The sequence below is a fragment of the Euwallacea similis genome, chromosome 36 (genome assembly GCF_039881205.1).
Source record: "Euwallacea similis isolate ESF13 chromosome 36, ESF131.1, whole genome shotgun sequence".
Classification (NCBI taxonomy): domain Eukaryota; kingdom Metazoa; phylum Arthropoda; class Insecta; order Coleoptera; family Curculionidae; genus Euwallacea; species Euwallacea similis.
The window spans coordinates 360,402-372,953 of NC_089644.1; the positions used below are offsets into that span (position 1 = coordinate 360,402).

Consider the following 12,552-nt stretch of genomic DNA (forward strand, 5'->3'; position numbering starts at 1 on the left):
GCTGATAGCTTCTGGATGGTGTCTCCTAGGAAATCGAGTGCCTTAAATTCTATTGGCTAGAAAACAATTTTACTCACTTTATCCCAAAATAAAAATCATGTCAATCAACACTTCTTTGAAAAAATTATTATTATGAATAAGAATATCTGCAGTTTTCGAAACCAAATACAAAAACAAAAAGTAAATAGTTTACGAAAATCTGAAAACTCAAAAATTATTTATTGTCTTATATCCATGACAACTGTAAACTACAAATTGTGTAATAAGCATACTTCATCAGTTTCACAAATGTTAGAAGTCATGAAAAATGCGATTTTGACATTTTCGTGAATATAAAAACATTTAAAAGCTAAACGGGGGCAATTTTCGGGAACTTGGAAAAGGCTGGGTTTAGGAATAGGGTAATATTAACAAAAGTTGTAGATTTTTTAATTCTAAATACGATACCGTTGAAAAAATTAGGGCATTTCATTTAGAATAAGCAACTTATTGAAGTTTAAAGTCGTACAATTTTGGAGGCCCATTTCAGCTGTTGCAGAAGATTTTTTTTTATTAAACACGACAAAATATAGTGTATTAGGTCTTCTTTAAGCCTCAGAACACTGATTATGAAATTTACAACGGTTAGCGCACAATACTAATTTTCGTGGAACCTTACAGTTGTTAAATGTTTAAAATTTTTTTCAAATAACTCGAAAAACGGCAAATTTTAAAGATAAAACATCTTACATAAACTGACCTTAAAATTTAACGAGAAATCCAAAAATGGCAAAAAATTGGTGGGTTTCATTCAAAATAACGAAGTTGTATATCATCACGCTTTTTGGGATCACTCTGTATATTAGAAAATAATTTCTGGAAATACACTTTTATGTGTTATGTAATCTTGCAGAAAGAAAAAATTGTTAACTTTATTGGCATAGAAGCTAAGGAAATTTGACGTACTATTGCAGAACTCTGTATATGATAATGACATTCTTTGCATATTTGAGAATGAACTTCTTGTAAATCACTTTGATATTAGACGTTTGTGGCTAAGTTTACATGGGAGTACTAGTGGTGAGGATTTGTCAATACTTCTTTTCCTCTGGATGGTTGACGATGCCTTAAGAAGGACTCGTTGGCTAGTTCTGGAAGATGGATTGTCTTCGATCTTATTGGAGTTCATTGGAATTGCCATTTCTAATTTCTAATTGGTAAATGGCTTAATCCGATTAGATATTTCCACCTGCGTAGGATAGCAAATTTATTTACCTTACTTTATGTATTTTAAGGGTGTTTTAAACTCATCTTCTTTTTTGTGTTGGGAAATTGCCGGATCATCTTGATTGCTCGTTAGAGGTGACGTTGAACTTGTGCCTTTGGAGATCCGCATTCTTAAGCTTGACATGTCGCTGGGAGAGTTTGGAAAGATTACCGGAAGTGTTCGCTATCACTTGTGTATTTTGATTTGTATTCTTCAAATTACTGTTCTGTTTCCTCTTTGTTGAGTGCTCCACGCGGATATGATTCACTACTATAAGGAGCATCAGAGATTTGTTATCCTCGAGGACTTTTTTTAGTTTGTTTAAGAGATCTGCCTTTATACCTCAAATAGGTTTGATTCGTTTTTAATAGTGAGCAAAGTTGTTGATGCCGATTTATTTAATTCGGTTTCACTGATTAATCCAGAGAACACATCAGTCGCTGGATCATTCGTGTTGTTCACAAAATCGATTTATACACAGAATCCATCAGAGTTTTATGTTCACAACACAATTGTGATTGTCCAAGATTTCACAGTTCATTCACTATATTCGATAGAGGGACCAACAGTCCCCTTGAAGAGGTTTTCTTATTACCCACTGCTGTAAGTTCCCGCCCTATCTTATGGCCATGTACAGAGTGGCCACCGAGAGGTGACCCTGTACCTTATCTCAAAAACTGTAAGAGTTACAAAAAAACTTTAAATATAAAAGTTTCATAGTTTTGTTAATAGTTTTTAAGTACTTTATGTTTATATATACAGCATGTCTCATTTTCGCGGAATGGAAACCAACTTTCTTATTTTGAATTAGACAGTATACGTTTTATTTTTTTATTTGATTCTACATAAAAATCTAAGCCTTTTTTGTATTTAGTCATATATACTTATCTCTCATAGTTTTTGAAATAATGAAACTTTCATTTTTTTTTTCAAAAAATCAACTAGCAAAGAAATGGTAATATTTACTTCAATATGAAAATCAAAACGATAATTTTTAAATAGCAAGTGAATGATGGTCTACTAACACTTGATATCTGGTCACTTTGCATTATTAATATACAGGGTGCCGAAAAATTTTGATCAAAAAATTGAATTTTTGACGGGCAAAACGTCAAATATTTTAAATGGGACACCCTATATATTAACTTATATTTTAAATGACTTGTATTTTCTCTATATTTTTTCATATGTCCAATACAAAAAGTTAACTTGTTTTTGATTTATAGGTAATTATTTGTAGTAGTGAATATTTCTTACTTCGATCTTACGTTAGAAAGAGCAGAACATTTATTTTATATACACGCAGATCTACAGAGAATAATAAGTAGGCCATGACACATCTTAAACGTCTAACGATATTTGAATTTTTTAAATAATAAAATTATTCCACTCATAGCGGCATTGCCCCAAGGCATTAAAAACAATCTTGTGTTTCAACAAGATAACGCCCCATATCATACGACGACGCAAGTAATACGTTATTTGCAACTCAATTTTGAAAAATTGATAGGGAGACATGATTTTCTTGACTGGCCCGCCAGAAGTCCCGACTTTACCCCTTTAGATTTTTTTTGTTGGGACATCTAAAAGGTGTAGTTTATAAAAATAAAGTAAGCAGTGTCGAAACTAAAGCAGAGAATTAGCGCTGAAATAATTCATTTAAATCAGATTTTATCCGCAATTCTATTAATAGATTAGAATTAATATACACTACTTGTATAGCTAACCGCGGAGGATATGTTGAAAATATAATTTAGTTATAATATTATGTCTTTTATGTTTTATTGGTTAGTGTTCTGCTCTTTCTAACGTAAGGTCGATTTAAGAAATATTCACTACTACAAATAATTACCTATAAATCAAAAACAAGTTAACTTTTTGTATTGGACATATATATGAAAAAATATAAAGAAAATACAAGTCATTTAAAATATAAGTTAATATATAGGGTGTCCCATTTAAAATATTTGACTTTTTGCCCGTCAAAAATTCAATTTTTTGATCAAAATTTTTCGGCACCCTGTATATTAATAATGCAAAGTGACCAGATATCAAGTGTTAGTAGACCATCATTCACTTGCTATTTAAAAATTATCGTTTTGATTTGCATATTGAAGTAAATATTACCATTTCTTTGCTAGTTGATTTTTTGAAAAAAAAAATGAAAGCTTCATTATTTCAAAAACTATGAGATATAAGTATATATGACTAAATACAAAAAAGGCTTAGATTTTTATGTAGAATTAAATAAAAAAATAAAACATATACTGTCTAATTCAAAATAAGAAAGTTGGTTTCTATTCCGCGAAAATGAAACATGCTGTATACATAAACATAAAGTACTTTAAAACTATTAACAAAACTATGAAACTTTTATATTTAAAGTTTCTTTGTAACTCTTACAGTTTTTGAGATAAGGTACAGGGTTACCTCTCGGTGACCACCCTGTACGTTCTTGGTTTTATCACATATGGTATTCGCTATTTATTTTCAAGGAATCGATATTTGAGGTCCAGGAGCTAAATGGGTAATTAATTAAATAGATAGTAAATGGATTAATAGTTAAATTAAGTTTATTTTAGTACAATTTATTCACCAATAAATTAGAACTGTTGTCTTGGATTATCAGACTTTACATGATATATTAACATATTTATAACTCTTGGTTTTATTAAGTGTAGATATAACGCACACACTTTAAAAACATACACACACACACACCATTTAAATATATATTAGAATCCTACTCCATTTGAAACTGCAATGGTCAATCCCAATAACGCAGTAAATGTTGATGTACCCACAAGGTTGTTGGTCCCACTGTTTAGATCATTCCTATAAAACATAAAACAGTTATTTCGGTTCAAGACCGAAAAATAGTGTTTTTCAAAACGAGCCAGTGGATTGGAACCTGGAGGGCTCCGCTAAACACATTTTCGGTTACGTGAGCAACAACATCTTTTACAGCAATCTATTTTTGGGTTTTTATTGTTTTTTTTATACAGGGTGTCCCGGTTTGTTTCGGACAAATTGATATGGGTGATAAACCTCATTATTTTAAATTAAAAAGTTCATATGAACATGGGTCAGATCTCGATCGGTAGTGGAATTACAGGGAGTTAAAATTTAAGAAAAAAAATAGGTTTTTATTTTATTGTGCTGGACCTAGTACAGATAGACCCTTCAAATTTTATGTACATATTAAGTAATAAGTGCTGCTTAAAACGAGAGTAAATTTCCTCCAATTACTATACAGGATATTGTATTTTCCGAAGTCTTGGTGCATAAAATCCTTTAAAAAAAATTGCTCGTACGCCACTAACGAATTTTTATATATTTTTTAACTTCTCCCATCTATTACCTAAATTTTGACTCTCTTAGTTTTTAATCGAATTCTATTCCATTTTCTCATAAAATAATTAATTTATAAATTCAATCAAATCTACAGAAGTCAATAAACTCATACTATTTTGATATTTCATATTAATTTAAGTATCAAAATAATGTTTCTTCACCACATTACCTTTGAAAACATATGATTCTTTTTCAATTTATACTTTAAAATTTAAATTCGCTATATTATTCTTTTTTTTTTAATGAAAAAACAATTACAAACATGTAGAAATTAAGAAATTAAATTTTAAAGAATAAAGTTAAAAGGAATCAAATATTTTCAAAGGTAATGTGAAAAAACATTACTTTGATAGTTAAATTAATATGAAACGTCAAAATAATATGAGTTTCTTGACGTTTGTAGATTTGACTGAATTTACAAATTCATTATTTTATGAGAAAATGGAACAGAATTCGACCAAAAACTAAAAGAGTCAAAATTTAGCTAATAGATGGAAGAAAATAAAAAATATATAAAAATTAATCAGTGGCGTACCAGCAAATTTTTTAAAGGATTTTATGCACCAAGACTTTGGAAAATACAATACCCTGTATAGTATTAGGTGTACAACTTTGCTTCCGCCGTTTTTGAATAGATGTATGTAGCGGTAAGTAATGATCGAAATAAATAACCCCATGTGGGCATGCAGGAGCCTTGGGCACCTGTTAACATAACCTCATAAAAATATTAGTCTATTTGTGTCTTCATCATAAAGTTATTCGCAATTGAAAATGTCAGTGTACGAGCCAAATTCTCGTCATTTGCGGGAGGTTTTACTTTTCTGCTTCAATATGAAGAAATCTGCTGCTGAGGCTCATCGAATGCTCTCAGATACTTATGGGGAAGCCACTATTAGTGAAAGGACATGTCGTGAGTGGTTTCAGCGCTTCAAGAACGGTGATTTTCACGTCGAAGACCAACATAGCGGTGGAAGAAAGAAGGTTTTCCAAGATGCGAACTTGGAAGCATTACTTGACGAAGACTCGTGTCAAAGTCAACAAGAATTGGCACAATCATTGGGAGTGACTCAACAAACAATCTCAAAACGCCTCAAAGACATGGGAATGATTCAGAAGCAAGGATATTGGGTGCCGTACGAGTTGAAACCAAGAGATATTGACAGGCGTCTGTTCGCTTGTGAACAGTTGCTTGCAAGGCAAAGACGGAAGGGATTTCTGCATCGTATTGTGACTGGGGACGAGAAATGGGTTCATTACGATAATCCCAAACGCAAAAAGACTTGGGGATATCCCGGCCATGCTTCCACGTCGACGGCCAAACCGTCTATTCATGGTTCCAAAATCATGCTCTGTATTTGGTGGGATCAACTCGGCGTAATATATTATGAGCTGTTACAACCAACTGAAACAATCACAGGTGCTCTTTATCGAACCCAATTAATGCGTTTGAGCCGAGCATTGAAAAAGAAACGGCTGCAATACAACGAGAGACATGATAAAGTGATTTTGCAGCACGATAATGCTCGACCCCATGTTGCGCAAGTGGTCAAGAAATACTTGGAAACATTGAAATGGGAAGTCCTACCCCACCCGCCATATTCTCCTGACCTAGCTCCTTCTGATTATCACTTGTTTCGATCCATGGCACATGGGCTAGCTGACCAACACTTCCGGTCTTATGAAGAAGTAAGAAATTGGATAGAATCGTGGATCGCTTCAAAAGATGTCCAATTTTTTCAACACGGGATTCGTATGCTGCCCGAAAGATGGGAGAAAGTAGTGGCCAGCGATGGACAATACTTTGGATCCTAAAGGTATAATTAGTTTTTTACAATAAAATCGCGAAATTCGGAAAAAAAACGGCGGAAGCAAAGTTGTACACCTAATAATTGGAGGAAATTTACTCTCGTTTTAAGCAGCACTTATTATCTAATATGTATATAAAATTTGAAGGGTCTATCTATAATAGGTCCGGCACAATAAAATAAAAACCTATTTTTTTCTTAAATTTTAACACCTTGTAACTTCGCTACCGATCGAGATTGGACCCATGTTTATATGAACTTTTTTGCTTAAAATAATGAGTTCTATCTCTCTTATCAATTTGTCCGAATCAAACCGGGACACCCTGTATTTGATTTTATGAAACTTAAACATGTTTTCAAACCCATTGACATTTTTGAAAGTTTTATAACATTATTTTGCAAACAGAGGGTTCGAAAAAACACACTATTGAGTTATCCATAAAATTATTGCGTATTTTTCTGTTAACTGAGTTTCTGATTATTTGACAGAAGTGTTAAAACTTCAGCAGTGTCAAAACTGATTTGTCAAATTTCACTCTGACTATTTTGATGTCAAAGAGTCGGTGCGCTCACGAAGGCCAAGTGAAGTTGATGAAGACAAAATAGAGGCTTTGATGAATCAAATCGTTGATTAACCGTAAGGAAGATTGCTGGCAGTCTAAGCATATCGAAATAGCACATTAGAAATCATTTCAAACATATTGGATATGTTAGTAAACTCGATGTATGAATACCACATAAACTTAAGGCACTTTCTAAACACGAAGAAAATTACCCGTTTTTGAAACATATAATAACAGGCGACAAGAAATGGATCGTCTACAACAATGTCGTACGTAAAAGCGTGAATTAAGCGTAATGAGTCATCTCAAAATACTCTAAAAGCGGATATTCACCAACGAAAACTTATGTCATTCATCTGGTAAAATTACAGAGGTGTCGTCAATTAGATAAATTGAGTAATGAAATCAAGGAAAAACGCCCAGGATTTGTAATCCTTAAAAGTTTGTATTTATTAAAAGAACGCTAAAGCACATACAAGTTTGACCGTTCGCCAGAAATTCCTACATTTTCCCTTGAATGAGTTGTTCTGCCAAATCTACCCTATTCCCCAAACCTAGCACCACCAGATTATCAACTGTTTCAATTACAGCAAAATGCCCTTAATGAAAAAACCTTCGTGGCTGTTGATGTAAAAATGTACTTGGACCATTTTTTTTTGCCGAAAAAGAATCTAATTTTTGAGCGTGGCATCATGAAATTGCCTCAAATATTTAAAAATATTATTACAAAATACAGGCTATGTATTTATTTAATAAAGTTATCATTTTTAGTGAAAAAAATTGTTTTTCATTTACATTGTAAAATATGCAATCACTTTGTGAACATCTGAGTGAAAAGGATTAAAAAATAGTTTTGCTGATCCCCTAGATCAACTTTTGGTCTTAACCATATTTTCAGCTAAAAAAATTTGGCACTTCCGGTTGGATGTAAAAAATAAATATAAAGACGATAATCTTGTTTGTAAATCCCAGAAGGGCTAGCTTTCCAATCGATTAAGGTAGTGTAATGAATTCGTTTTCGTGAAAACTCTGTCACGTTTGATTGTGCGTGCAAGTCAATTTAGATTTAGTATAATTTATTTAATAATTTGATTAGTATAATTATCAAGCAACTAACAACCTACTCATAAAAAATTTACCTATATTCAGACGCAATATTAATTGTAAATACGTACAGAAACATCCCAAGCAAAAATGATCAGGAAGCAATGGATAACACTACGACACCAACGAACAATGTTTCAAGTGATTTAGGTCGCTACTCGGAAAGAAGTGCATAAGAACTGTTTAAAAGAAGGTATTGACAGTGTAGTAGTGTGTAGTACTACCTCTGGTGAGTTATTACGTTTCAGTTAATTTTAGAGTGGATGAAATCACACAAATAAAAATTTTACACCAAAACTGAGCCCGTGATGGAATCCTGCTATTTCGCATGATTAAGCACTCAAAAAATAACTGTTCCTATTAGTAAATCACATAAACGACAAAAAAGTAACATTTTTATTGTTAAAAGGCAACAAACACATAGAAAAGCATAAACAAAAGAGCGGAACAAGTCAAGCCAATATAATTACTTCGTTCCAATGACACCACATCCAATCCGAAGACCTGCATGTCCGGTGGTTTTGGAATCATTTGCGTTTCCTGTAAAATTTTAAAAAAATCCTATTTGTAACACGAATATCAAAATCATCTCGAAATACCCTTCAGGAGACATAATCGCATACTGCAATTAATCTTACCTAATCCCATGTCATCTGGATCGCTATGAATTACAACACTTCTACCAATAATGTTGTTTTCCCCAGACAAAGCAATGATGGTGTCGTTGAAAGAGAAAGCAGCTACTTCTGTGTCGTCAGCTATAATATTTCCCAAATCTCCTACATGACGCTCAGAGGCGTTGGGTGCCCCATGAGATACCTAGGAAAAAATATGATAATAAGACACTTAATTGGTCTGAGGGGATGGTCGATGAGAAAAGCTTTAAATTAATTTAAAATTTCCTCACACGGTGATACATCATCTGATCAAATTTGACCCGAATTGGTTCAAAAAACCAACATTTTTATGTATTTTAATGCAAACCTTTATTATCGCCTGTAAAATAAGCTCCTTTTGATTCAATACAAGCATGCCAATGGTTAATCCAATTTTCCATACATTTGTTGTAGGCCTCGGCTGGAATGGCCTTTAGTTCCTTTAGCGAATTATTTTTTATTGCTTCAATCGACTCATGGCGCATTCCCCGGAGCAGATATTTGAGGTTTAGGCACAGGAAAAAATCACAAGGAGCCAAATTCGGTGAATACGATAGCTAAACGATACATTTTGTTTCGTGTTGCCCAAAAACTCAGTCACAATCAGGTTGAAATGTGACGGCGTATTATCATGGTGAAAAATCCATGAATTGTCTGCCCACAAATTTGGCCGTTTACGACGAATTGTTTCACGTAAACGCCTCAAAACGACCAAGTAGTATTCCTTATTGATCGTTTGATCCTTTGAAAGGAATTCATGGTAAACCATACCACGATAATCGAAAAAAAGAATGAGTATCATCTTGATTTTCGACTGACTTTGACACGTTTTTTTCGGTTTTGACTCATTTTTGACGCTCCATTCGCTAGATTGTTGAGCAGTTTTGATGTCATATTCATAAACTCACATCTCGTCACCAATAATGACGCGTTTGATGAATGTAGGGTCATCAGCTACATTGGCAAGCATCTCTTTTGCGACCTTTACTCGATGTTATTTTTACAAAAAATTGAGGTCTTTTGATACGAGTATGGTGGCGACTCGCTTCATACCCAAAACAGCCAAAATATGTTGAATCAATCCGTAAGAGATGTTGAGAACCTCTACTATTTCTCTAATGCTAACACGACAATTTTAGAGCACAATTTCTTGCACTTTTTCGATGTTGTCGTCATTAACAGAGGTGGATGGACGACTCGCATGAAGTAAATTTTCTACCTCATGACCTCATGACTTTCACTGAATGTTTTATGCCACTCAAATACTTGCGTTTTCGATAGACTTCCCAAAACATTTCTGCTACATTTTCAATGATTCCGTAGCTATAATTCCATTGTAAACACAAAATTTCAAGCAAACTCATTGTTCAATTTTTTTTATAGCAAAAATCGCCAGACAAACTTTTTGTGCTGTAAACAAATAGCTGCCAAACATATACTGATCGATATATCCTGCTCAAACTTCACACGAATGTAAAAAAAGGTTTTATCAACCTAGGAAAAAAAACGTACCATTTCGGATGACGAGTGCAGTTAAATAAACCAGTCCGGGTTGAGTTTAATTAGTTGGTATGTACAGGGTGTCCTATTTTCGATGTAACTGGGAGGTTTCAGGTATTTCCCGAATAGATAGAAATAAACCATGGTCGGGACCCTTGGCCCGATTTTTAAGACAAATTTAATGCCCTAAACAGTATTTCGAGATATCGCCTCGTTTGGGACATACAAGGTATTTTTTATTTTATGTCGTTTTTTTTAAAATCCCATAACTTTATTGTTTGTGAATGTTTTTAATTTTGGTAAAAACATCTTTGGTGCGTTTTTATGTGCAATCCAGTGGCGTACTCGTTTTTTAAATTTAATTTCTTTTCGAGTTACAAACTAAAGTTGCATTTTTTAAAATGGTAATCATAATTGGTTATGACTCCATTAATTAGAAATTTTTTTTAGCTTTCTGAAATTATATAGTTTTATATATTTATCTCCGTAAATAAGAAAATTATAACCAATTTTTGAAAAAACACCTCTTGAACCTATGAACATATGAACTTTACGCAGTTGTTTCATATAAATAAATGGTGAAAACAATGTTTCAAAGCTTTGTTTAAAATAATAATTAATTATTCAAATTAATAACTTTTTGTGATGGCTCACGTCAATAATATGAAGTATCAAAAATTTGAAAAGTTGGATATGATTGGCATATACTATCAGCCTAATTCTAATACAAATCAAGCTGCAAAGTTATATTTTAATAGGTAGATTGTACGTTTATTACTTTAATAATAATAGTATTTATAGAAACACAATATAATAAAGCTATTTTATTGAAGATTCCTTGAACGAAAACATCCCAACAAGAATATATTCGCCAAATTAAAAGAATATTTATTAATCTACAGATCTTTTGAGAAGCCTAGAATCAAACATTATGCAAAAACAAACTAACAAAATGACGAAAAAACTATCTTAGCGAAAGTTGAAGAAAATAAAAACGGAAGTTGGTGTATCTAAATTAAGAATGCAAAAAATATTAAAAAAATATAATTATACTCCGTACAAAAAAAATAAATCGTTTATAATTTTCTTATTTACCGAAGTAAATATATAAAACTATATATTTTCAGAAAACTAAAAAAAACCTCTAATTAATGGAGCCATAGCCAATTATGGTTACCAATAAAAAAATGCAACTTTGGGCTGTAACTCGAAAACAAATTAAACTAAAAAAAGCGATTACGCTACTGGATTGCACATAAAAAACGCACCAAAAATATTTTTACCAATATTAAAAATATTCATGAACAAAACAGTTATGGGATTTTAAAGAAAACGATATAAAACGAAAAACACGCTGTATCTCCCAAACGAGGCGAGATATCGAAATGCTGGACCATTGAATTTGTCTCAAAAATCAGGCCATTGGTCCTGATTATGGTTTTTCTCTATCTATTCGGGAAATACCTGAAACCTTCCAATTATATCGAAAATAGGGCACTCTGTACATAACTACTAAAATAGAAGACGTCTAAATCAGATTATTGAGCTAATACAGACCAATGTCTTTTTCCTTTCCCTTCTTAAAAATGGACATTTTTAGGTATTTTTGTAAGCTTTCTTAATCCGATTGAATATTTTAGGTATAGTCCTGACTATCTTATTTCTGCTAAGTTTGATATTCTGAAGGGACAGAGCCTAATATGACATTAAAAATTTAAACCCTTAAATCCCTTATAGGGTATTAAAAAGTACTTACATTTTTTGGATTGAAATGTCCGCCAGTAGAAACACATCCATCAGACAAATCACCATAGACGTGAATGTGGAAACCATGAGATCCTAAAAAATAGAATAACTTTACATTACAGTTCTCAATTTATACAAGCGAAAGGGATTACTGCTTGAAAAATTTCGGAGCAAACGCTTATTTGGGTTTTGCAAAATTGAATGCAACTTTACATGATCATACAGAGTGAGCTTTTTTAATGATTAGAGAAGGGATCTCGGAAACTGGCAAAATTACAAAGTAGGTTAAAGGGGAAAAGAGTTGCAGTTTTTGGGGAGCAATTTAAAGCCACTCTAGTTCTTTTGTAAGTTCATGATTATTATACAGTGTGTACGTACGGTTTGATTATTTTATCTTGATAACATTTCGTTTTGTAATAACTTTTTTGTTTTTAAAGATATCGATACTCAAGAAAGACTGTTCTCTAGGATCTCTTCATAAGTTTTTTATAAATTTAAAATGAATTCTCATAATTGTCAAATGTTGACATTTATTGATGTAATTTGCATTTTTTAAACGGAACATTCTGTAATTTTTC

At 32.4% G+C, this 12,552-nt stretch overlaps 1 protein-coding gene across 1 annotated transcript in view; it reads right to left on the bottom strand.

Moving 5' to 3' along the window:
- Positions 1-3,805: 3,805 nt before the first annotated feature.
- Positions 3,806-12,552, bottom strand: part of LOC136418661 (superoxide dismutase [Cu-Zn]-like) — a 29,106-nt gene continuing 20,359 nt past the window's right edge. The window contains exons 4-7 of the mRNA XM_066404784.1: positions 11,985-12,067; positions 8,711-8,891; positions 8,543-8,612; positions 3,806-4,081 (exon numbers count right to left, since the gene is read on the bottom strand). Coding sequence (XP_066260881.1) covers positions 3,982-4,081; positions 8,543-8,612; positions 8,711-8,891; positions 11,985-12,067 — 434 coding nt within the window. The 3' untranslated portion in view covers positions 3,806-3,981. The remainder of the gene's footprint in view (positions 4,082-8,542; positions 8,613-8,710; positions 8,892-11,984; positions 12,068-12,552) is intronic.